The sequence below is a fragment of the Gouania willdenowi genome, chromosome 6, assembly GCF_900634775.1.
Source record: "Gouania willdenowi chromosome 6, fGouWil2.1, whole genome shotgun sequence".
NCBI classification, from domain to species: domain Eukaryota; kingdom Metazoa; phylum Chordata; class Actinopteri; order Blenniiformes; family Gobiesocidae; genus Gouania; species Gouania willdenowi.
Genome location: NC_041049.1, coordinates 103,304 through 130,852, shown reverse-complemented (window position 1 = coordinate 130,852; position 27,549 = coordinate 103,304). Strand labels below are relative to the sequence as shown.

Genomic DNA, 27,549 nt, shown 5'->3' with positions numbered 1-27,549 from the left:
CCAGAACCTTAGAACAGTAGTCCAGTGTGTAACGTTGTGTTCTCATGTCGTTCAGTCGCTGCTGTGATAAGAAAAGTTGTGGAAACAGAAATGAGACGCCGTCAGACCCAGTGATCATTGACAGGTAGAAACCACTATAAAGTTTTATCTAATCTGATCTAATCTTATCTGATTTGATCTAATCTGATCTAATGAGGTCAGAGCTCCAGATGTGATGCAGATGTTGGTCCATCACTGTTTGTAGGTTCTTCCTCAAGTTCTTCCTCAAGTGTAACCAGAACTGTCTGAAGAACGCTGGAAACCCACGAGACATGAGGAGGTTTCAGGTAACATGCACACGCGCACTCATGCACACACGCACATTCACGCACTCACGCATGCACACATGCACGCGCACGTGTGTGTTTTCTTTGTGATAAATGACTCAGCAAATCTCTGTTCCAACAGGTCGTTGTTTCTACGACAGTAAACGTGGACGGACACGTCCTTTCTGTCTCTGACAACATGTTCGTCCACAACAACTCCAAACATGGCCGCCGCGCTCGCAGATTGGACCCGTCTGAGGGTGAGAACCACATGTTCACATCAAATGTTTTTAATAAAATAATGAGACATTTATTTATTTGATCGGGACAATCATAAACAAGTTGTACACAAATTGTAAATGTGACAGATTATAACAAAACTGCTAATTTACATCTGCAGTCCTGAAGCAGGTCACATAAGTAATACAATGTACAGTATACAGGAATACACAACACAACATACAAACTATACAAATGACATTTTAGTTAAAATTAGTGCAGGATTGATTCACCTTAAGAAGATGATTAAGTCGTTTTTTAAAAGAGCGATAAGTCTGTTGGAAGGCTGTTCCAAAACTGAGCTCCTCTGATGAACAGTACAGTTTGTCCAGATGTTGTTCTTCTGTGTGGGATCTCCACATCTCCTCTGGAGGAGGCTCTGGTGCGGAGACCCCTCACCGGTTTAGGTTTAATGTAGTTAGAGAAAGGGGGCGGGGCAAGATCATGAAGTGATTTGTAAACAAGGCAACAGTTTTTAAAATTTATGAAATTTTGAAAATAGAGCATTTTTTGTTTTTCCAGGATATTGCAGTGATGATATGACCAAGGCTTTTCATCCAGAGTTTTTATTGACTTTTTGAAAAGGATTTCTATGGGTTTGATATTTGTTTCTCCAGTGAGTGACCAGGTTGTAATACAGTAATCTATGTGTGAAAATATCATTAAATGTAGAAACATCTTTGGTGAATTTTCTGATTTGTTTGAAGTTCTGTAAATTGAATTAGCAATGAGTTTAATGTGTTTTTTAAAGGAGAGTATTGAATCCAGAGTTACACAGAGATACTTGAACTCCTCAACAAGGTCAAGCTCAGTGTCTCCAAGGAACACAATGGACTGATCCAGTTTAATAGATATTTTTGTGAACATCATTGACACGATTTTATTTTTTATTTATATGTAAGGATGAGTTGGTGAACCCCTGCTGTATGTCTATCAGGGCTTCTGTGAGGGTAGATGATGCCTCCTCAGTTGTTTTAGCAGGAATAAAAATTACAGCATCATCTGCGTACATTTGAAAGTGGACATTTTGACAAACGCTTGGCAGGTCATTGATGTACACAGAAAAAGTATATGTCCTAATACAGAACCTTGTAGGACCCCTGCAAGGGCATTCTAGAAATGATGACACGGTGCCACCCACATGCACCGCACACACTGTCTTCTATCAGACAAGTAAGAGGTAAACCAAGCAGGAGTGTCCTCGGCCAAGTTAAAATTAGTCATTTTTGAAAGAAGACCTTGAAGGTCCACTGTGTCAAATGCCTTCTTTAAATCTAAAAAGACTGCACCAACACAGGTGTTTTTATTGGGTGCAGGGGGGAGTGGCCATGGCTGAGATTTTGGTTAAATAAACATATTTAATAAAATAATCAAAAACAACTAAACACAGCATCACCATGGTTACTGTGAGCTCTGGGCTCCACTATCTGACCTGTGTCCATAGATCTCAGAGACCTGCTGGGTTCATACCTGACTAACATCTCACTGATGTATTCTGGACCAAACCCATTCACACATTTATAACCAGCAGCAGAACTTTACAGTCTCCTCTGAGGCTGACTGGGAGCCAGTGTAATGTGTTCTGACCTCTTTGTTCTGGTTCAGACCTGAGCTGCAGCGTTCTGAACCAGCTGTAGATGTTTGATGAAGACCATTACAATAGTCCAGTCTGCTGGAGATAAAAGCATGGACCAGTTTCTCCTGATCTTTCTGAGTCATTAAACCTTTCACTCTGGAGATGTTCTTTAGGTGGTAGAAGATGTTTTTGTGATAGATTTGATCTGATGCTGAATGTCAGATCTGAGTCAATCAGAACACCAAGGTTTTTGACTTGGTCTTTATCTTCTAAAGATCCAGACTCAGATACTTGCTGACAGCAGTCCTCTTTTCATTGTTACCAAAGACAATCACCTCCATCTTGTCATGGTTTAGTTGAAGGAAGTTTTCACTCATCCATCAGTTTACTTTTTCTAAACAGTCACACAACACCTCAATGGGACCATAGTCATCTGGGTTCAGTGATAGATATAGTTGTGTGTCATCTGCGTAGCTCTGATAATCAACCTTACAGTTGTGTAAAATGTGTCCTAAAGGAAGCATATAAAGGCTAAACAGAAGAGGTCCAAGAACAGATCCCTGAGGAACCCCACAGGACATTGGTAATCTGTCAGATTCAAAGTTTACTATGTTTACAAAATAACTTTGATCCTCCAAGTAGAACTTAAACCATTACTTTAACATTTAGTCCAACCCATGTTTACAATCTGTGCAACAAAATTGTATGATCTACAGTGTCAAATGTAGACTTAGATCCAATAGAATGAGAACAGATACTTTTCCTGAATCAGTGTTCAACCTTATGTCATTGATCACTTTGATCAGATCAGTTTCTGTGCTGTGATGAGAACCAAAACCTGACTGAAATTTATCAAATATTTTGTTGAATGTTAAGAATTGACTCAGTTGGTTGAAGACCACCTTCTCAATGATGTTGGCCATGAATGGAAGGTTCTGATTGGTCTATAGTTAGCCAGTATAGAAGCATCCAGTGTTCTCTTTTTTAACAGAGGTTTAACAGCAGCTACTTTCAGGGATTTTGTTACGGTGCCTGATTGGAATGATCAGTTAATTATCTGATACTAATCAGTGATAAATGACTTTACAACAGTTTTAAACAAGTTTGAGGGTTTTGTGTCAAGGCAACACGTTGATGGATTCAGCTGCTGAACAGTTTCCTCTATTGTTTTTAGGTTCACTGTAATAAACTCTAACATTGTAGTTGACTCCTCCCTCAGTGGTTGAAGCTGTTCAAGCTTTTTGTTATTTTGCTGGTTTGTTCTGATGTTTGAACTTATTCATTGTATTTTTTCATTGAAATTTACAGCAAATTTATTGCATTTTCCAGCTGACAGTAATTCAGGGGCTATCTGATCTATTTGAACAAGCCATCATTGAATTTTTGCAGACTTATTTTATATAGTTCTAGATGAATTTAGAGTTTTGTTGATCTCCATTTACGCTCAGCTCTTCTACAATCTGATTTTTAATTCTGCATTATCTCAGTCCTCCTCCAAGGTGTTTTCTGTGTGTTTGGTTTTCTCTTAGTTTTGATTGGAGCCACCACATCTATGACATCATAGACTTTTGTATTAAACTCATCCAAAAGATCATCAACTGTCTCAGCACTCAATGTTGGTGTCATTGCTATGGTTTCCATAAACTGTGCACTTGTGTTGTCATTTATGTACCTTTTCTTTAAACACACATAACTAGGGGGAACAGATGTTACAGTCTCTAGGTCAAAAAAGACACAGAAATGATCAGATAGAGCTAAGTCTCTTACATCAACAGCAGAGATATCAACACCTTTAGAGATAACCAGATCCAAAGTGTGACCTTGAGTGTGTGTCGGACCAGTCACATGTTGTGTAAGACCAAAAGTATCCATTAAAGCATACAGTTCTTTGGCAGTATTGTCCATGTTATTGTCTACATGAATATTTAAGTCACCTGTTATTATTAAAAAGTTGTATTCAGTGCATACAACTGACAGCAGTTCAGCAAACTCATCCATGAATTCTCCAGAATATTTTGGGGGTCTATAAACGACTAAAAACAGAACTCTTGAATCACCCTTCAGTAAGAATGACATATATTCAAAGGAGATAAAATCACCAAATATTATTTCTTTGCACTGAAATATTGATTTAACTTTCATTGAGAATAGTATTACTGATACCATCATTCAACCATGTTTCATTAAGAAATAAAAAGTCCAAGTGATGTGTTAAAAATAAAATCATTAATTATTAGTGACTTGTTAACAAGAGATCTAACATTAAGAAGAGCTAATTTTAAAGACTTTACTGGAGACACTGGTGGACTTTTTGGATGACATGTTATAGGAGTCACATTTTTATCTCTATTAAGCTTTTAGTTTTTCTTTAATTTAACAATTTTACCTGTGTTACCTGTCACCACAGGAATTAAAGAAGCTGCATTAACTCCATAAGGCCCTGACTTTTTCTGGTTGTTCCTAAACATAGAGCTATTACAGTCTAGACCCAGCACACATCAGACATGTGTCGCTCTAAGATGCACACCTCTGGCCTGAGGAGAAGAGTGATCCTGGGCCTGGTATCACTGAGGAGGGATGGGTGGTGCTGATTGGTTCTTTAGAGGAGATAAGATGGGACCATGGTGGGGTAAAGGGTGGGGTGTCAGTCTTGTTCCAGCCAGAACCAGCTCGTTCATCTGGGCAGTTAAATCCAAGAAGGCAGGGGTAGGAGAGAAGCTGGATGAGGTGGAAGTAGGTGAATTTTGGGGTGAAGCAGGTGGGTCCTGAGATGTGGGGGTTGGGTTGACCTCTTCATTTTGGTGATTTTGATTTCTCGATGGAAGCTCATGGACTCCATGTTCTTTCCTTGTTGTTTTGTTCTCTGATGGTCAGTGTTTGGAATAACGGCGTTTAAAGTAACGGCGTTAGGTAACGGTGTTTGTTTTTCAGTAACGGGGTAATCTAACTAATTACTTTTTATGCCGTTACAACGCCGTTATCATTACTGAACGTTAAATGCGGTGCGTTACATGCACTGATTGAATAAACTGTTATCCGAAAGCATCCCCGGCTTCTGACTCAACTGTTGTGAGGAGGCGGGTAAAAAACAAGGTGAGCGATTATGATTGGCTAAGGCGACGTGCCAGCACCCGCGACACACACACACACAGAGCAGATTGGATGAATCAGCAGAGATGGTGAGCGTGGAACAGTCTGATGAAAAGTTGACATTTTTAAGGTGACGATACAAACACTACTTTAAATTAATTATGGTCAAAGACAAGAACGTACATGTGAAGTGTTCATTATATCCAGGAGTGAAGACTTTGTCCACATCTGTTGTAAACAACTCAAATTAATGAAGTACCTCACAATACACGTATCTAAAAAATGTGAATTATTTGACATAGAGCAACTTTTTTTTTTTTGATAGTAACGCAAATAGTTACTTTCCTTGGTAATGAGTTAGTTTTATTATAGAGTAATTTAGTTACTAACGCAGATACTTTTTTGAACAAGTAGTGAGTAACTATAACTAATTACTTTTTTAAAGTAACGTTCTCAACACTGGTGATGGTACATGTTGTCCTCTGTCTTTATCAGAACTGATAGCAGTGTGACTGGTGAAGTTAAATAAGTTGGATGTGAAGAGTTTTACTCCAGCCTTGTTTAGACACAGTCCATCTGCTCTAAAAAGATGACGATGTTCCCAAAAAATCAGAAAATTTTCTATAAAATTTAATGAAAGGGCAGCACAAGCCAAAAATAAAGATGTATTCAAAGAGTAAATCCTTGAGAATTTCAGATCTCCTTAGTGGACTGGGGGTAACGGGCCACTGATGAACACTTTAGGCTGTAAACAGCTCAGTTTTTAGCAGATGAGTGAAATCCTGCTTTAACACCTCAGACTCCTCCTTAAATCATTTAACCCAAAATGAATCACAACATTCTTCAAATGTGGGTAATCTGCAACGATATGCAAGATCTTGTCAGTCAGGTCTGATACTGTGTCATTAGGTAAACAGATGTAACGGCTGCGAACTCTTCAGCCACCCGTTAATTGAAGACAGGACTCGGAGTTGATCACTTTACTTTGATAGACACAAAAATGCACATTAACAATTATATACAATCATATTTGGTGTCAGTGGATGGAATAAAATGCACAAATAAATTTTACATGTATAAAACAAAATAAAACATACTTGTGATAGACACAAAAATGCACATCTTTTTTAGTGTCTTCATTAAAGCAGCACATCTGGCTCCCTACAGAAGCAAACAGCACAATAAAATAGCTGCTCAATACATATAACGTGATAATGACGTCATTACACGAGGTACTAGTTAGCTAACTGCAGTTATTAGCAGACTTCACAAAAGTACCAAAACACAAAGTTAGCTCACAAATTAAATTGAAAACAGGTCCATAACATTACAAAACATAATCTTAACAACATATATGAGGTATAAGACAAGCACAGTCGGCAAAAATAATAAAATAAACTCCCCTTCACGGAGGTACAACCTACCCTCATCAGCACCGTCACTGCACTGAGAGGGAGGAAGTGAAGCTGCTGCAGATAGCATGTGCAGTAGTGATGTGCTTTTCAAAATAAAATAATCAATAAAATTCACATAAATAATTTAACCTGAAAAACTAGTGCATTGTTTTATATTTGTTAAACAGATCACTTTCACGTTGCTGCTAAACATCTTCTGAGCATCTTTAACAGAAACGTCTCCCACTATCAGTGTGTGAGGTTGTTGCTTTGGCCTACCATGTCACTTTTGTTTTCCTGAAGCACTTTCAGTCTTCACAGTTCCAGAAGGTTGTGTGTTGACCTCATTAGAGCAGATCCTAGGTCATTCAGCAGTGGGACGAATCGATTACCCAGTTCTACATGAAACTGGGTTTGTGACTTGGTGATACTCCTGCCTTTAACAGATGTCCACTTTGGTGCCTGGGCAGACAAAGGAGTTGATGTTGAGGCTACAGTCTGAGAAGGGAGTGCAGGCCAGTCCGTCTCATTATTGATATCAGGGCGCTTTGCTCGGCCCGTTAGCCTTTGAAGTGAATATGACTTTTTCTTAGGCTTAGCTCCCAGAGTATTCCAGGGAGGACTCACACCTGTTGGCTTATCAACGGGAACAGGATCCTCCCTAGGCCTGATAGCTTTGTTAGCACAAGCTGGTAGCGAGTTAGCTTTATCCACTCCGCTGTTTTGAAACAGTGGCACAGTCGTATCGTTATCATATCCACAGTGTCCATTAACTTCAATGTTTACTTCTTATTTCTTATTACTTATTTCTCGCACTGTAGTCTCCAGTTCAATAATCTTTTGGAGAAGACGGTTTTCCTTGCCGCCATGATGAATTCATGTTGGGTGTGGGATACATATGTATGTGTATATACGTATATATGCATATGTGTGTATCCATAAAATGAAGAGTCCGTCCTTAAGACTGCTCTACTGTAAAGTGTCTTGAGATACCATTGGTTATGATTTGGCGCTATACAAATAAAGATTGATTGATAAAGATTGAAGACTGCTGCATTCTGTGGTGGAAAGAGCCATTCTTATGCCAGCTAGCTTGCTATTTAGCTTTCCAGTTGAGCCAGCGAATAAAAAAGCAGTAGATGATTACCCAGAGTTAGATGGTAAATGATAGTTTGATGTTGAAGTATCGTATCATTTCTCAGAAGAAAAAGTTCATGTTTAGTAAATAAATTCCTCTGTGAGCTGCTCTTTTGCTGCTGCTAGCTCAGCTGCTGGAAGACTAAAGCAGAACATGTGGAACCAGGACGAGGTTTTTATATTGATTCTAAACACAACACGTCCTAAATACTGAGTCCACCAGTGCTGGAATAATGTGATGTAAAGTACTGTGTAATGAAGTAAAATAACAACACTTAAAATATTGGTCACCAAACTATTTTACGACTGCTGCAAAGGAAAATTTTAATAATAATTAAACTTGTAACTTCAGAAAACACTAGTTACACATTAACAGAACCAGAACTAGAACTAGAACCATGAGCTCTGATTGAAGGGCTTTGCAGGTTCTCATAGTTTCAGCTTTAAAACAGAAACTGTTCCCAAGGTTTTATGGAAGGAAGCTGCTCTGATCTCACACACACACACACACACACACACACACACACACACACACACACACACACACACACATTCTCTCGCTCTTTCATTTGACTTTATAAATAATCTGACACTACACTTAAAAGAAGTGAGAGTTAGTCATTACTAGATGTGTGTGTGTGCGTGTGTGTGTGTGTGTGTGTGTGTTCAGCAGCTACTCCCTGTATCAAAGCCATCAGTCCCAGTGAAGGTTGGACGACGGGTGGAGCCACAGTGATTCTGATCGGAGAAAACTTCTTTGATGGTTTACAGGTCGTTTTTGGAACAATGTTGGTGTGGAGTGAGGTAACACACATACACACACTCATACTACACCATCGTAGACAGTACATACTCGTTGAGTTTGTAGTAGATAGTATGTTAATGGGACATTTATTACACAGACTCTGACTTAAGTGAAGTGGTCCAGTGTGGAGCAGACCCCCCCCTCCCATATGATGACATCACTGACATTTGTCCACACTCTGTTTTCAGCTCATCACTCCTCACGCCATCCGAGTCCAGACGCCTCCTCGACACATTCCAGGGGTCGTAGAGGTCACGCTGTCCTACAAGTCCAAACAGTTCTGTAAGGGGGCACCAGGGCGATTCGTCTACACAGGTGTGTGTGTCTAAATACAAATAAAGACGTAAAGGCACCAACATACAGCGAGCATGCATCATCAGCAGGTGTCAGCGTGTTCTCAGACCATGAGGTAGATTCACAGATTCACTGATCATACACACACGATCATGTTACACTGAGAGCCTCATGATGGACATGGATCACTAATAATAAAAACAACTGCCATGCAACTCGGTCCTCAAATTTTGCGGAGTACGTCACAAAAGATGACGGGCTTGTGGTGAGCGTCAGAACATAGGCCAACGTGCTATTTGCTGTGAACAGGTGGATATGAAGTTTATGAAGATGTGATTTAAAATGTGAAAGTTACAGGACAAAATGTGTTTGCACCCATTAAAGCGCCACCTAGTGGGACACTTTTTGGTATGGGTGATCTGTGTGCTCTGCTATATCTACCCTGTAAATTTCACAGCTTTCAACAGAATAATTCAACTGAAATAAATATTTGTTGTTTATGTTGTAATAATCCACGCCCACTCTGGCCAATCGTGATTAACTTTGCGATATGACCTCAGGAGGTCATACCCACCAAATTTGGTAAAAATTGGTCGTGTCATTAAGATATATACATTTCCCATATTTACAGCACCCCCTAGTGGCTTAAATGATTCAAATTTGGCGCATCCCCCACAGTCGCATGCCAACCAAGAATCTCAGATTTGGTGTTGTTATCATTTATTTTGACAGATATGCAACAGTTTGCGTTTCTATAGCTAGCTAGAAAACTTTACTTGTTAATAATTTGTGCATATTTTGACCGAACAAAATTCTTTTATCAACTTTAGTCAGACTCTACATGACAACTTTCATGTAGCAGCTAGCACCTCAATGCTAAACATATAGCAGCTAGCACTTCAATGCTAAACATGTGGCAGCTAGCACCTCATTGTTAAACGTGTAGCAGCTAGCACCTCAATGCTAAACATGTAGCAGCTTGCACCTCAATACTAAACATGTAGCAACTAGCACCTTAGTGTTAAACATTTAGCAGCTAGCACCTCAATGCTAAACATGTAGCAGATAGCACCTCAATGCTAATGACAACAACAACAACAACTCAGAACATCCTCAGTGAGGATCATCCACAAAGTCAATCCTTCCTTTTGTTCCATTCACTGTAGAAAGTACCAACAATGTTCTGACCTTACCTTTGCTGAAGGTCTGGTAGCTCAGGTGTTGGTCTCCATCTTTTAAAAGCTGTCGTTTTTCCTCAAAACAAAATTTCTTTATCATCTCTAGCGCTGTCATCATGACTGTGGTGTTATCCCGCCCACTAGCTAGAACGAGCGAAAACGTAGCAGCAGCAGTCACATGGAATCAATTAACTAATGCACTGTGAACGTACGTATAGCATTTAGCATAGCGTGGTTACGTCTAAAGGCAGCGTAGAGAGCTGCCTTTGGACATAAATGGTTTTCATCTTGGGGAACTGACTGAGCATGTGCAAACACATAAAAACACGCTATGAGAACAGAGGCAGAGCAGTCGTGTACTTTTGGGAGGGGGCGTGGCCTCCTCCTGCCTTACAGCGGAGTGAGACGGCAGCTGTTCCAGGAAATGACGCTGTCTAGTAATTTGGGCTATGAAACGCAGAAAATGTTGACACTTTCAAACTTACAGGTGCTGTAGGCTATTGGAAATGGAAAAATAAATAATTTATAATTATATTATAATTAAAACAAATAATCAAAATACTGTATCAATACATCCTTGGGTAGGCACTGCCTACCTTGCCTACCCTGACGGCACGTCACTGGAACAAAGTAAGTGATAAATGATCGTAGTGACAGTCGACCACTCTGTGGTAGAGGATGTGGGCGGGGCTAGAAGCGCTGCTACAGATAGCATCGTCTGAACCAACTTATCAACTGTTATGTAGAAAAACTATTTCAGACTAAATTCATCATCTTCATCAGTTGTTCTGTTTATTTCATGATATCCACAGATATTATAAATATTTTACACTGTTCAGTTTATATTTCTCTGGAATGTTCTGGACTAAGTGATGTTTTTATTTTAATACAAAACAGTAATACAAAAGTTTACTAAAAATCCAGAAAAGCATGACTATATCTTAGTTAAATATAAGTTAGTGCTTTGTCCAGGGGTGCGAAGAGTACAGAAAAAATCTACTTAAAGTAAAAGTAAAAAGTAGCTCACTTAAAATGCACTCAGAGTAAATGTTACTTAGCTGTTTTTTTTTTTGTTTTTTTTTTGGGGGGGGGCATTGCTGACCCCTCGGCCAGGAGCCACAAACCCCACCACTCCAGGCCCCCCGACAGGCCCACCCCCAAGCTAACCCACCCAACACAGCCCCGCCCGCCCCCCAGGCCAAAGCCACATTCCCCCACCAGCATCACAGGCCGACAGGAGCCCCCCAATGCCCAACCCAACAGTAGAGCAGGCGCAAGCGCAAAGGAGGGGGAGGAGGGGAGGACAGGACAGTGGGACAGAGAGCAAGGGGAAAGAGCGGCAGAGAAATAGGTAAGCCCCCAGCTCCAAGGACCACCCAAACATGTACGGAGGGGGCAGGAGAGCAAAATAAAACAGCCCAGGGTCCGCGAGAACAATCTAGAAGGAACGCACGCCCGCACAGAGGCACCTAGACACCCTGGTAACCCACCCAAGCCATCCAGGCCACCCCACAAGCCCAGGGAGGTCCAGGTCTACAGTTGGATTAGTGCGTTAGTAAAGAGTGGTGCTGGCGGTCACTTGCAGGTTAGATCATTAGGCTAAAAAATTAGATTTAATGCAGTTAAAAAAGGAGTTCAATGCTCCTCAAAGCAGGTTATTTTATTTTTTCTTAGAGCAGACATCTTTTCCATGGAAAAAAATTCTATGAGGAGATTTTGCAATTAGTTTATGTTTAAGGATTTTTTATCTTTCCAATTCACTAATATTGTTTTCTTTGCTATGCAGGTCTCCTATCAGACATATATTTGGAGAGAGAGGAAACCTGCAGTCCAAAATGGAGGACAGTTTTTCAGTAATTAGAAACCAAAACTGTTGAACTGGGGAACAAAGCCATATGGCATGTACTGTAAATATGAATCAGCTGTTCCCTGGGTGCACTGAGAGCAGATGTCTGTTGGGGAGAAGCCCATTTCATACATTTTCTGTAGGGTAATGTGGGATCTGTGGAGGATCTTGTATTGAATTAGCTGTAGATTTGTGTTTTTAGTCATCTTAAAGGTATTTCTATCCAGAAATTGGTGTTTGTGGTGATTAAGAGTTCCGCTTCCCATTTAGTGATTGGTAAGTGATTAGAGTTAGTGTTCAAGAGTGCTTTGTATATTTTTTAGGTTTTTTTTTTTTAATTTTGTTTAGATTTTTTTTTTTTTGAGATTTTTTTCATATATACTGTATATAGCCAGTTCTGGAGGTTGTAAGGTAATTGGATCTACAGGAGTATTTTTCTTGATTGTCTCTGTTACTTGTAAGTACTGTAGAAAAATACTTTTTTTTCATTGAATGTTTGGGTTAGATTGTTATATGTTGTTATATTGTAGGAGCTTGTCATTTTTGAAGAGGTCTTGGAGATGAAGAATTCAACTCTCTTCCCATGTATTTAGATAGTGCAGTGTTTGTCTATTTCTAAAGTCAGGGTTGTGCCAGATTGGAGACAGCATGTTAGTTTTTAATTGAACATTTGTAATGTCCAGGGCTTTCCACCACACAGTCAGGGTGGAGGCAATCAGTGGGTTTTTAAAGCAGTTATGACGTTTGAGGGTCACAGTGATAAAAGGGAGATCAGAGAGTTTAATATGTTTACAGTCTAGCTGTTCTATTTCTGGCCAGGTGTTGTAGTAGTCTTTTCGGGCTTCTAAATCACCCTTGCTTTTATTTTTTTGAAGGATTGAAAGGCTTATTGTAGGTTTTTTATTCTTAGCATAGAATTTTGTAATTGCAGAATCTAATCTTTTGAACCATTGTGTTGGTGGTTTCAGTGGATCATAGAGAACAGATAGTTTATTTTAGGTAAGATTTTCATTTTAACTGAGGCTATTCTGCCAAGGAGTGAGATGTGGAGATTGTTCTTTCTTCACAGATCTTCTGTGACTTTATCCAACAGAGGGTCTAGATTCAGTTTAATTAATTCATTTAGGTTTGGTGATATATTTAAGCCTAGATATTTAATTATATTTGTGGGGGAGGGGTATTGTGGGTTTTGGGTTGGTGGGTTCCATTAATTTTTTGTTAAAGGAAGGATTGATGATTTTGACCAGTTAATGGAATAGTCTGATAGTTTAGAGAAGCTGTTTATTAGTTTAAATAATTCTTCTAATGAAGATTGGGGTTCTTCCAAATAGAGTAAAATATCATCTGCATATAGATTAATTTTGTGTTCTGAGATGGATGAGTGGATTCCTTTAATAACAGAGTTCTGATGAACAGCTGCTGCGAGAGGTTCAACAAATATTGCAAAAAGCAAAGGTGAGAGTGGGCAACCTTGTCTGGTTCCCCTCTGCAGTGTGAAGCTTTGGGATGTTATTTTGTTTGTGGTTACTGAGGCCTTAAGTTTAGAGTATAGGGTGGAGATCCATTGTATGAATGATTCTCCAAAGCCACATTTGCCAAGGACAGCAAGGAGGAATGACCAGTTGACTCTATCAAATGCTTTTTCTGCGTCTAGTGACAAGATTATTTTTTTCTTTTTAGAGTTCTGTGCCATGTTGATCAAATTAAACAGTCTTCTCACATTGTCTGTGGAGTGTCTATTTTTAATAAATCCTGTCTGGTCTTGGTATATAATTGACTGAACTACTTTCTCTAACCTGGAAGTGAGTGCTTTGGAAATAATTTTTAAGTCTGTGTTAATAAGTGAGATGGGACGGTAACTTGAGGGTCACATGGGGTTTTTGTCTGGTTTAAGTAATAATTTAATGTTTGCTGTATTCATGTGACCTCCTACATAACCTTTATTTTTAATCTCTGTTACTACTCTGAAAAAGAGCGGAGCCAGTATTGACCAGAAGTGTTTTAGGAATTCAGCAGGGAACCCATCTGGACCTGGTGCTTTGCCTGTTGACATGCTGTCCAAAGCATTTTGTAGTTCTTGTAAAGTTAATGGTGAGTCTAAGGTGGTTTTCTGCTCTATGGTGAGCTGTGGTAGGTTTAAGTTATTGAGGAAGGTTTTCATATCATCAGGGTCAGGGTTTAAATTTGATGAGTATAAGTTTTGATAATAATCATGAAAAACCTCATTAATGTCCTGAGGTAAGTTTAAAGTTTGACCTGAATTATCAGAAATTGCTGCTATGAAATAGTTTTCTTTGTTGTGTTTAAGCTGATTTGCTAAATATTTGCCTGATTTATTATTGTAGTCAAAGTTTTTGTACCGTAATTGCTGTAAAATAAAATCCGTTTTTCTTAGATAAAATTATGTCCAGATTAAGTTTTGTATTTTGGAGTTTTTTCCATAAAAGTTCAGACGGGTTAGCTGCGTATTCTTCTGTAAGTTTCTTAATTTTTTCTTCAAGTGTTTTTTCTGCTATCTGTTCCTGTTTTTTCTTATAAGAAGAGTATGATATAATCTTCCCTCTGATGACAGCCTTGTCGGTTTCCCAGAGTAAGGACGGTGACACTTCCAGAGAATAGTTTGTTAATAGAAAGTCCTCCCATTCTTTTCTTATCATTTTACCAAATTCACTGTCATTAAGTAATGAAGTATTAAAGCGCCACAGAGAGGATAATTTCTGATTAGAGTCACACTGCAGGGTGAGGGATATCAGGGCATGATCGCTAATGATTATAGGATGTATTTTAGAGGAAATCTTATGTACGATGGATTTATTTGAGAGAAAAAAGTCAATTTGGGAGAAGGATTTATGTACAGGGGAGAAGAAGGTATATTCTTTTTTAGTTGGATTGTTCAGTCTCCATACGTCACCTATTCCAAGATCATCCATGTAATTCATTAATACTTTAGCAGATCCAGATGTTTTGTATTTGGGCACTTACTGGATCTGTCTAATGATGTGTTGAGTGTCAGATTGAAGTCACCTCCGATGATTACAGATGAGTCAAGGCAAGGCAAGGCAAGGCAAGGCAAATTTATTTATATAGCGCATTTCATACTCAAGGCAACTCAATGTGCTTTACATGATAAAACATTCAATTGTTTAAAATCAATAAGAACATTTAAATCAATAAGAACAATTAAAATCATCAGTAAAATCAATTAAAATCATCAGTAAAATCAATTAAAATCATCAGTAAAATCATCATTACATCAACAACATGACAAAAAATCTCTTTCTCAATCATATGCAGTAGAGAAAAAAAGTTCCTTTAACTTTGATTTAAAAATGTTCACATTGGATGCTGACTTCAGCTCCGCTGGCAGTTTGTTCCACTTCTTTGCAGCATAACAACTAAAAGCAGCATCACCATGTTTACTGTGAACTCTGGGCTCCACTATCTGATCTGTGTCCATAGATCTGAGAGACCTGCTGGGTTCATACCTGACTAACATGTCACTGATGTATTCTGGACCAAACCCATTCACAGATTTATACACCAGCAGCAAAACTTTAAAGTCTATTCTGAGGCTGACTGGGAGCCAGTGTAAAGACTTTAAAACTGGAGTAATGTGCTCTGACCTCTTTGTTCTGGTTAAGACCCGAGCTGCAGCGTTCTGAACCAGCTGTAGCTGTTTGATGCTCTTTTGGGGGATTCCTGTCAGAAGACCATTACAATAGTCCAGTCTGCTGGAGATAAAAGCATGGACCAGTTTCTCCTGATCTTTCTGAGCCATTAAACCTTTCACTCTGGAGATGTTCTTTAGGTGGTAGAAGATGTTTTTGTGATAGATTTGATCTGACTGCTGAATGTAAGATCTGAGTCAATCAGAACACCAAGGTTTTTGACTTGGTCTTTAGCTTTTAAAGATCGAGACTCAAGATAATTGCTGACAGCAGTCCTCTTTTCATTGTTACCAAAGACAATCACCTCCATCTTGTCATGGTTTAGTTGAAGGAAGTTTTCACTCATCCAGCAGTTTACTTTTTCTAAACAGTCACACAACACCTCAATGGGACCATAGTCATCTGGGTTCAGTGATAGATATAGTTGTGTGTCATCTGCGTAGCTCTGATAATCAACCTTACAGTTCTGTAAAATTTGTCCTAAAGGAAGCATATAAAGGCTAAACAGAAGAGGTCCAAGAACAGATCCCTGAGGAACCCCACAGGACATTGGTAATCTGTCAGATTCAAAGTTTCCAATGCTTACAAGTCAGCAGAAAGATCTGACAACTCCGAAAAGACTCAGGGTTGTCGTTATTGGGGGCATAGAGGTTTAGAATTGTGAAACATTTATTATAGATTACCACTTTGATAATAATATATCTACCCTCTGGGTCTATGGTGGAGTTGATTATGTTAAAGAGCAACCTTTTGTTGAAAAGAACCGAGACTCCTCTTTGTCTGGAATTGAAACACAAATTATATATTTTGTTAAAATTTGAGTCTGTCAGAGATTTTTCTTCTGATTGAAGTAAGTGAGTTTCTTGAAAGAAAACAATGTCTGCATTTAATCTTGATACATCATCAAATATCTTAATCTTTTTAGCCTATGAGCGAATGCCACGCACATTCCAGGATGTTACTGAAAAGTGAGACATGGAAAGGAGTGGTTTAGTCCATACAGATGTGAGCATAACTGAGAGTCTGTGAGCATTGGTGCACAGCTGTGTCATAGAAAGCTTGGGTGCAAGAAGAAAAAAAATGAGAAATACTTATCATATGATAACACCACAGAGCAAGGGGCTGGATTGAAAAAGTTAGTGAAAAGTTCAAATATAGTACAACAACAACAAACACTATGAAAAGAGAAAGACAAGAAAGGGGTGGTTATATAAAGTGTAGGGGGGGGGGGTGGTGTGAAAGAAAAAAAGGGTTAGGGGTTGGAGAAGAAAGAGTTGACATGGGGGTAGAGAGTGTCCTGTGAGACTGTAAGCACCTATATGTGTTTACCAAATATTTACCATACATACATACATACACACATCCACTTACGTACAGTATATTGACATTTTTTTTTCACTTTTTAATTATTTTAATTATCATTATATTTTAATAATTATTGTTTTTATTTCATTTTTAAGCGACAGCCATGTTGAATTTTCACAGACTGTCACGTGACTCTCAGAACATCTCGCGTGACTTAGCGTCTAAATCTGAGCACTTCTGAGCGGTGGGTCCACAACCTCCTCAGCAGTTATTACGGCTATTATGTAAACAAACATGCTAAACATCTTAACGACGTTAGCCTACATATATACATATATACTACTACTGAATAGTACATTATGACATGCAGTGAAATAGCATTAGGGTGTTCAGCTTTATGTGGACAGTGTGCAGCAGGGGTGAAAGAAAGAAGGTAAATAATAGTAAGTGAACATTTAACAACAACCTAATGCTATATAAACACAGCCACAAAAATAAAGTTAGCTCGCTAACATACCGCTAACATATCCACTTTTTACGCTGTTGTTCTGTGAGCTTTTTACATTTTTCACCTTTGTGAACAACAATCTTCGGTAATCTATTAAATCTCTTTTCCTTTTCTCGGTTAGAACGACTGGAGCAGCCGTAAACTACACAAAACATGGACATTTTGATGATTTCAGACACAGATTCTCAAATTTCCTGCTCTCCATCAGAATTTAGCGCTCTCGCTTTGTCGCGATGCAGTAATGTGAGTGACGTCACGTGAATCAACAGAGCAGGCCATAGACATATACACATTCCATTGGCTGATCCTAACAACAGCTCTAGGCTACGTTCAATAGCACAAATGTAACAGGCTCTCGTGTGAGATTTGTTTTACTCTGTAATGGATTCTGTTTCAAATGTAACAAAATACTGTTACTTGAAACAAAATTTACTGAAGTAAAAGTAAAATTACAAATTTTAAAAAGTACTCAAAAAAGTAGAAGTATACAAAAAAGCTACTCAATTACAGTAACGAGAGTAAATGTACAGTAAATCAACACTCAGTAAACCCACAAAAACTCATCCTGACTAGAACACTGTCATGTGATGCTGGAGCTGACGTCTCATTGGTCGAAGCTTGACAGAAACAAGTGACAACAAAGTCAACAAGACAAGGTCGACTTCAGCTGATAACACTACTACACAACAACACAGCTAACACACACTTGAAGAGCTGCTACGCTCTGTGAGCTTTCAAGGACTACACACACACACACACACACACACACACACACACTATGTGATGTATGGTGCAGACAGACCCGAGCTTGTTAAATGCAGCTGAACCAAGACAGGATTATGATTCATGCACTTCACACACGCACTTCACACACACACACACACACACACACACACACACACACACACACACACACACACACACACAGACAGACTCCTCTCTATCCTGCTGTGCTGTGATGCGTTCACTAACGCTCTGATTTATGGCTGTAGGAGCTGAGCTCGTTCAGTTTCTGAGTGTTGTTGTGTTGTTGTGTTGTTGTGTTGTTGTGTCACTTTGACCTGGTCACAGTTTGTTGTGTGAACTTTGACCTCTCCATCAGTAAAGGTCTGCGTCCTCATCACATGTAGGTACTCGAAGCCCCGACCACATGATGAGTTAAAAAGAGGAAAATCTTTAATAACAGGAACAGACTTTTGTCACTTCCTGATTCAGACCTTAAAGCTCAGTGATTGGTCAGCACCGTCTGTTACATGTCTGTGTGTTTGGGTCGCATGATGTACTCAGTAAACATGTGTAGCATATAGCTAACACTACAGACAGGTTTGTTATTGCTCAGTTCATTTGGCTTTGATTAGTCCAGTTAGCTTCCAGTTAGCTATCTGCTTCAGACTGTCAATAGCTTCCTAGGAGCTCAACACAGAGTCCCTCCCTGAATCACCTCTGCATGCTAACCATGCAGCGTTACATGCTTTATTCCCCCTTATAGATGTGGGTCCCCGCTCTCAGGAACCTTCTTTTGGGGGGGGTCGTGGGCTGAAAAAGTTACGAACCACTGGTTCAGGGGGACCCTCAGGTCAGACTGGGTCAGATATCCTCCCCCAGGTCAGAGGTCAACGGGTTCCCTTTACAGAGTGATGCTAACGTGTGTCATGTGACCCTCTGCAGCCCTCAACGAACCCACCATTGATTATGGCTTCCAGAGGTTAGTGAAGGTGGTCCCCCGTCACCCTGGAGACCCCGACAGGCTGCCTAAGGTACTGCACCCCCACTATGATGATTGGTTCCTGATTCCATCAGACAAAGGTTCTGGTTGGCTGCTCCTGATAGTCATCACTGTGTTTGTTCTTTAGTTTGGTTAGGGCTCAGCATCCCAAACACTGAGAGAACACACACACACACACACACACACACACACACACACACACACACACACACACACACACAGAGCAATGATTTCAATTATGTTTATTGATTTAGAGTTAGTTTTTTCTTATATTTAAACATTGAAAACGTGTGTGTGTGTGTGTGTGTGTGTGTGTGTGTGTGTGTGTGTGTGTGTGTGTGTGTGTGTGTGTGTGTGTGTGTGTGTGTGTGTGTGTGTGTGTGTGTGTGTGTGTGTGTGTGTGTGTGTGTGTGTGTAAGCCTGTTGGCATACAAAGAGGTTGACACAGTCAAATCAGGTAATCAGTGAGAGCAGCCATGTGAGAAGGAAGGAGACACACACACAACTGTACTAGACACTATATATATATGTATATATATATGTGTATATATATATATATATATATATATATATATATATATATATATATATACACAGTCAACGTTTTAAATTAACACCCTCCAACTCACCAATATCAGGTAAAAATGAACTGTGGTGGGTAACATTATAGCGTTATTAGCCATTTTGGCTGGTGAAAAATGAAACAAATACCACTGCGTCTGTTTGAATCGACAAGCTGCAGAAACGATGCAACAAGTTATTGTTGCCAGATTGGGCTGTTTTTGTGTGTGTTTAGATTTTAAAACGTAATGTATATCTGGCAACACTGCTGGTTGTACTAATCCTACATTTCCCGTGTCATACAACAATTGGCTATGTGCTAACGTTAGCATGATTGTTGTGGTTTGTGGTCGGAGAAGACAAACAGAATGGGGTAAAACAAACAATAGGAGCTGAAATTAAGTTGTAAAATGTGTAGATGTTTATCTGGTGTTGAAAAACCTGAACAGTAAAAAGGAAGACTGCTGACTCAGGGGAAAATGAAGATGAAAGATGTCGGGTCGTGAGTGGCTGGTATTTGTTCATGTTTAAAATATGCACTATACAGTTTGTTTACATTTGAAGAGCATGCATGTTAATAAAACATGTTTTCTCTACAGTACATGTAATTCTTAATACTGATTACTTTTATTATTTCTAACTTCAGTGTTCCAGGGATTCAATTTTCATCTGAGTGAAGTTTATTTATGAAGTAATGAGAATATACTTTATAAAAGGTTCACTTCTCCAACACACACAAACCTTTTACACCTTTTAGGCATTGTTACGCTATTGTTTTTAAATAAAATGTTTATATTTTTACCATTTTAATGTATGTCTGCAATCAACTAAAATAAAAACTATTTAAAGAAACATGAACGCTTAAATCTATTCTGTGGCTCATAATGTAGTTTATTTAACTAACTTTAATCATCTACTAGTCGTGCTGACTGCTACAGTTACATACACACATAATCACTGATGGTTGTCTTGTTTGTGTTGTTACTGCGCTGTGATTGGAGGATGAGGGGATGGGTGTGGTTAATTGAAGACACTGTTGTGGTTTATAATGAGAATCAAGAGCCTATTGATGCTATAATTAAGATAACGGCTGAATGAAGCTGTGTGTGTGTGTGTGTGTGTGTGTGTGTGTAGGAGGTGCTGTTAAAGAGAGCAGCTGATTTGGTGGAGGCGCTGTACGGAGTACCTCACAACAACCAGGTAACACACACACATGTCAGATTGGATCCCTGCCTTGCTCACAGTTATGAGATCAGCCTGGGATTTGAACCATCAACCTTTCACTTTTAACCCTTTGTCCACACAATTATGATGTCATTGAGTTTTAGGTGTGTGTGTGTGTGTGTGTGTGTAGGAGATGATCTTAAAGAGAGCTGCTGACATCACTGAGGCTCTCTACAACGTTCCCAGGAACCATAACCAGATCTCCTCCCTAAGCTCCGCCTCCCTAAGCTCTGCCCCTCATAGCATGATGAACTCCTTCAACGTGCCTGAGAATACCCAAGGTACTGAAGTAGTGCAGTAGTAATGTTTAAAGGTGCAGTCCGTAACTCTTATAAAAGTGACTTTTTGTCATATTTGCTAAAGTTGTAACTATGTAAGGACAGTTTTATATGAAACTAGTGGTTTGTGGGAAAAAAACAGGCTCATTGTGTCCTGCTGCCTTTGGCAAATTGCAGGAATGCACCGAGGCAGGATTGTGTTTGATGGACTGTCTGACAGCTGTTGATCACAGTCCCCGCCCCCTTCCGCTCAGTCAAGCTTATGAGCACTTTTATTTACACCTGTAGCGTGACCTGCCATGGCCGAAACACGGCAATGCTCAAAGGTAGTGTTCCTGGAGATGAGTCTTTTTTACAGTGTATGGTCTGTAAGTGTAGAAGATGGAATTGGTGACTTTTCTGCTTAAAAGGTAAATACTGCTGCTTGATTTACATTGTTTGATTTGTGATTGTTACACTAGAACTCTGTGGTACATGTGTTGTTCATGCAGCAGCTTCCATGTTTTAGGCTTATCCAACGGCTCATTTGTGCTGCTGTAAGCTCCCTGTATTGTAACGCTGCTGCTGCTGATAGATTGGTGGGCGAGTGTGCACATTGAGTGGGAGGGAGAGAGAGAGAGAGAGTAGCCTGGTGGGAAAGACCGCTGCAGTAAGATCCTTTTAACAGTGCATGTTATATTATTAGTAAGTACATTTTATTTCTATAGCGCTTATCACAGATAAAATCACAAAGTGCTGTACAAACAAAGGTGAAACTAAAACAACAGAAACATCACAAAAGGATAATAAAACAAGATCATTTAAAACAACAGTAGGAACATCATGAAAGGTGAAGTAATTCAACCCAAAACCTTTCTGAAAAGTGTGATCTTCAGATGTTTTTTTAAGATTCCACACAGACAATCACAGAGTGACTGGTGTAGGTTATTCTAGAGTCTTGGTGCTACATCCTGGAACACCAGGTCACCCCAGGTTTTAAAATTATTTTTTGGGATCATGAGGAGACCCTGGTCTGATGACTGAAGGGTGTGTCCTGAAGTGTAGGGGTACAACAAGTCAGTGATGTATTGAGGGGTCTGACCATGCATCACACAGAAAGTAAGGACTAGAATTTTAAACTCAATACGATAATTAACTGGAAGCCAATGAAGACCAGAAAGAATGTGGGTAATGTGGGATGTTCTGGGAGAACCGGTCAAAAGTTTGGCGCAGCGTTCTGAACAATCTGAAGTCTGTTTATTGGAAGTAGTTCGTGCCAGTGTAAATGACAGATTGAATAAAAAACAGCACTTATTTGTAAATCTTCAATACTTAGTTGGTCAATTTTTAAACCAAAAGAAGAAACCAAATCCAAAGTATGAATTTTTGTGTGCGTTGGACCGACACATGTTGCACAAAGTGAAAAGAGTCCATAAGAGACAAACTCTGCAGCCATAGGACAGGAAGAGTTATCAACATGGAGATTAAAATCACCAATAATTAATAGACTCTCCAGTTTAACAATAGATGACATGAACTCAGTTTATTCATCTAGAAATAAACGAGCAGCACCAGGCGGTCGGTAAATTAAAACACAGTAAAAAGAGAGTTTGTTTCCAACCGTACACGTCTGGAGCTCTAAGGAGTTGAAAGTGTCCGTGTCTATCAGTCTGCAGGAGAAAGAATTACAGCACACGAGCGCCAAACCGCCATTATGACGCGTTACCCGAGGAGTCCCAAACACGTAGTAGTCCGGAGGGCACAACTCATTCAGATGAACAAACTCATTCTCCGAGAGGCCCATCAAATTCAGCTCACGGGACTTAAAGAGGTCCTTTAGGAGATGCGCTTTGTTTTCTAACAATCTAGCGTTCTGAAAGCACAGACGTAGTCACTTCCTCATTAACCTGTGTAGGCATTCGTGATTCATGCCGCGATACCGGGAACGGCGTCCGTGCAGCGGCGCTGCCAGTGGCAGATAACGTAGGTCAACGTTCAGATGCACGTGAGCCACAGGCTGGATCCACCGTTGTCCATGAGCTTCCGCCGTGGGACAGGTGTGCGCAGCAGGTAAGCAAAAACCGAGACCAAGTGAGGAGGAAGTCTGGATGTTTGGTCCTCAAAGTTGTGAGTTAGACATACCTCATGCGATTGATTTAGGTTCATAAGTGCCTGATGGTCATAAACCAGCAACGCAGTGACATTTTGGGACAAAAATCCAAGCAATGCAACAACAAAGAACAGTTCCAGCAGAGCAGATAGAGCAAACAGCCGGAACACACTGGTGCCATATTCCTTCTACTACTGTGATGTTGCAGTCGAGCTGACGTTAGCTTGTTAGCTTCTAGAGGGACTTTGGAGGTAGGGCAGGAGAGGGAGGGGGAGGAGGAGGGATCTGAAAGTTGTACTTTGATACTAAGTCCTCTCTCTTCTCCAACTTGCGGACTGCACCTTTAAGTGTAAAGTCAAACACAGATGGATAAGGTATGGTTTGGGGATGCTAGGGGGACACTGGCTCGGCTGTGGCGGAGGTTGATGGTTTGATGTTGGTGCTGAAGTGCCCATGTGCAAACACTGATCTAATCATAGATGAGTGTGAGTCCTGTCCAGGTCTTAGAACCAGAATCAGAACCCTAACCAGTGGTTGTGTTCCAGTTGGTTACAGTCGCAGCAACAGCAGTGTGTCACCCAGAGGTTACGCCCCCCCCTCCCCCCAACACAACAACTATGGAACCAACATGAGCAGCATGAACGGCTACGGAAACACAGCCATTTCCAACCTGGGGGTCGCGTCCTCTCCGGGGTTCCTCAACGGATCCTCCAACACGTCCCCATACAGCAGTGAGTATCAGCCCATCTTCTGTCAGGTTCTGTGATTGGACGATGAAGTGTGTGTGTGTGTATGTGTGTGTGTGTGTGTGTAGCTTTTTCTATCTTTGCTGTGGTTAGGACTGCTGCTTTAAAACATTCCTTCAGGAACACTCACACTAACGCACACACTGACACACGTTTGTGTGAAGGCTCTGGTTCTTTTGGATGGTTAGCCGTACAGAACGTCCTGAGGGACGTGTCCTAGATCTACTCTGTGTTCATGGAGTGAGCAGTGCCAACATACTTGGCATCCAGGCCTGGCCGAGGACTCTGATGGTGGTCCTGCCAGGTTCTGCCCAGGAGATTTCTGCGGCAGACCTCCAGAGGTCCATGTTTATCTGCTACAGGAGGTCCATGATTAGCTACAGGAGGTCAAAGGTTAGCTGCTACAGGAGGTCCATGGTTAGCTGCTACAGGATTAGCTGCTACATTAGGTCCATTGTTAGACACTACAGGAGGTCCATGGTTCTTCCTGATGCCACAGCTCCGTGGTCGGTGGCCTCCCATCGTGCGTTGTCCCAGGACATTGCCGACGCTTTCGTCCCCATTCCAGTCTCACATGGCCTCCCCAAGTCCTACGTTCCCAAGGCTTTGCCATCTGCGAAGCATGTTTTCATCCACCACGATGGCCATCATAGCCCGCTACGGCCTCCCTACGATGGGCCTTTTCGTGTCCTGGTGGGGGGGTCTAAGAAATTTGTTGTGGATATTGGGTGTAAACGTGAGCGAGTAGTTATAGATTGTTTCAAGGCTGCTCATGTGGATGCTGGCGTACCGTTTTGACTGGCCCAAGCCCCACGGCGTGGGAGCCCCCCTGCGGCCACCCTTGCCCTGGCCTTGGCCCCTCTCCTGTTAAGTGCAGCCGTTATGGCCGCCCGATCCGTCCCCCTAAACGTTGAATTCTCTGGTACTGTTAAGTGCTGTGTTGTTTTGTTTTGCACTACTTTGTTGTGTCCTCTGTTTTTTTTGGGTACCTGTTTGGCTTACCTGTTTTTATAGGTGAATTCGGGGGGGGGGGGGCTGTGTGGTCATTCACAAGTAAGACTATAGAGACAATCACCAAAGGACTGTACCTTTAAGGGAGGGGTGTTATGTTTCCGGGTTTACGAGGTTAGGGTAACCCTATGTTACCTCTCTAACTACCGAGGCTGCAATACATGTTGTCTTATCATTCACCACAATATTATATTATATTATATTATTATCAAAAACTTATTATTGCATGTCTTATTTTATTTTATTCTATTGTTGGCTATTGCACCTTTTTTTTAAGCACCTGTAAACCAAAGTACATTCCTAGTTGTGAATTCTGTTCATCAACAATGGCAATAAAACATTCTGATTCTGATTCTGATTCTGATTCTGATTCTGATTCTGATTCTGATTCTACACACTCCCCTGGGAGAGAAGTTAACACATGTGACTCAAAAACAAATGACTAACTCTGAACAACTGTGTGTCTGTAACAGTCGTCTCTTCCAGTCCAACGATGGGTGTGTCCAACTGTAGCTCCACCCACAGTGTTTTCTCCTTCTCAGCCGTCAAACAGAAGAGCGCCTTCGCTCCTGTTCTACGCCCCCCAGCCTCCCCCCCACACAACTGTCCCAACAACAACACTCACGGGCTGCAGGGTGAGACACACACACACACACACACACACACAAACACACGCGCGTGTTGGTTGATGTGTGTGTGTGTGTGTGTGTGTGTGTGTTCCTTAGTGATGTCCGGCCGAGTCGTTCCTCAGATGTAGAGGATCTACTTCCTGTCACACCTGAATCATAAGAACCAATGGCCTCAGAGGGGGGCAGGGCCAGCACAAAGCAGTGTGTGACTGGGCGGAGCCTCAGCCTGATTAACCTACAGAGATGTGAATGATTGGCAGTGCTGTAATTTGTCTCTGAGTGGTGACATCACCACCTCTACCTGCGAATTGATTGGACCAAATGTTTGTTCTTCACTTCCTTTTGTTGTTGAGGTGATGTCATTGTCCAGTCCTTTCACGGTCCTGATAGTTCCAGATCCTTCCAACGTGTGTGTGCGTAGACTGCGTCACTTCCTTCTCTCCAGCCCGTAGACGGAGCAGCTGGGACGTGATCTTTGAATATAAAACAACCGTACGATGTTTGTTAAATATTTTAATAGTATGCATTTTAATATGTTTTGTGGTGTTTATTTCTAAAAACACAAAACACAACAGTGACAATGAAAAACCAAACAGAAAATAATATAAAAACCAAAATAAATTGGAAATTCACTCGAAACATAAATTTCTAATTCTTTTTAAAAAGCAGGATTTCAACCTTTTAAATATTACACTAACTGCTGTAAAACATGGCCGACCCGATGGAGACGCGTTTCACGCACGCGTTGGAAGGATCTGAAAGGATTTGGCACTGACAGAGATGAAACACCTGAACAAGTGAGGCTCAGTGGGAGGAGTCTAAAGGTAACTTCACTTCCTGTTTTGTAGAGCAGTTTCCTGTCATCAGCTTCCTCTGTTCTGATTGGTCAGAGGTTTAGAACCATTGGTTTGTGTCTGCTCCACAACACACACCTGTCATACACAACAGGTGAGGCTCCTCCCACTAACTGAACAATCTACCAATGAAACGTCAGTATGAAAAGAAGGAATTTAAAATAAATAAAAACTGTTGCTGTGATGAAGAACTGAGCCCTGCACTGACGCTGGTTAATCACCATGGTAACTAACGCCAATTGGCTAACCGTTAGCTTGTAATATCACCTGCTCAATGTTAGCAGATCCTGGTTGGTGTCTGTCATTGGTCACATGCTGCTAACTCCGCCCCCTTTGATGACAGCGCACTGACCCAGGTGAAGTTAACCTGTTGTGAACCAAGTGATCTGAGAATGTTTGATTAAATCAGGCTCACGAGGAGTTCGTGTTTGATCTGTGTTTATTGTGCATGAAATAATGTCTCCTGATTGGCTGCAATTATTGTACGTCTTCTTGTCCAGAGGTGTTGTTTTCAGGCCCCTCCTCTAACAGTTAAGCCCCTCCCCCTGTGTTGTCTGTGTGAATATTTCAGATCCAAGCTTTTGTATTTTTATCTACTTCATGTTGTCTTCATTGTGTGTGTGTGTGTGTGTGTGTGTGTGTGTGTGTGTGTGTGTGTGTGTGTGTGTGTGTGTGTGTGTGTGCGTGTGCGTGTGTGTGTGTGTGTGCGTGTGCGTGTGCGTGTGCGTGTGCGCGTGTGCGTGTGTGTGTGTGCGTGTGTGTGTGAGAGATAAACCACACATATTGTTGGTGTTTCAATCAAAGCTGATGTAGAATCAGCTTCATTTGTTTCTGATGTTGATGTCAATTATTAAAATAATAAATTATAAAGAAAGTTTAAAAAAAAAACTTCTCACGCTGTGATGTTTGTCTCAGAATTGATCTTTAATCTGTTTTAATCCAAACTCAGTTTACTTTGTTCATCATCCCGTGTGTGTGTGTGTGTGTGTGTGTGTGTGTGTGTGTGTGTGTGTGTGTGTGTGTGTTCACCTGCTCTGAACTGTCCA

At 40.6% G+C, this 27,549-nt stretch overlaps 1 protein-coding gene across 2 annotated transcripts in view; it reads left to right on the top strand.

Annotated features, from left to right (window-relative positions):
* The window catches only part of LOC114465750 (transcription factor COE3-like), a 46,772-nt gene extending 19,566 nt beyond the window's left edge, over positions 1–27,206 (top strand). Inside the window, exons 5-15 of one of the 2 annotated variants that reach the window (XM_028450965.1) lie at positions 56–124; positions 245–326; positions 448–565; positions 8,455–8,585; positions 8,775–8,901; positions 19,054–19,142; positions 20,807–20,872; positions 21,027–21,177; positions 23,809–23,994; positions 25,494–25,655; positions 25,746–27,206. In XM_028450965.1, coding sequence (XP_028306766.1) covers positions 56–124; positions 245–326; positions 448–565; positions 8,455–8,585; positions 8,775–8,901; positions 19,054–19,142; positions 20,807–20,872; positions 21,027–21,177; positions 23,809–23,994; positions 25,494–25,655; positions 25,746–25,777 — 1,213 coding nt within the window. In that variant the 3' untranslated portion in view covers positions 25,778–27,206. Of the gene's footprint in view, positions 1–55; positions 125–244; positions 327–447; positions 566–8,451; positions 8,586–8,774; positions 8,902–19,053; positions 19,143–20,806; positions 20,873–21,026; positions 21,178–23,808; positions 23,995–25,493; positions 25,656–25,745 lie in introns of both variants that reach the window. The other variant, XM_028450964.1, reaches the window with a different exon arrangement.
* The last annotated feature ends 343 nt before the right edge of the window (positions 27,207–27,549 follow it).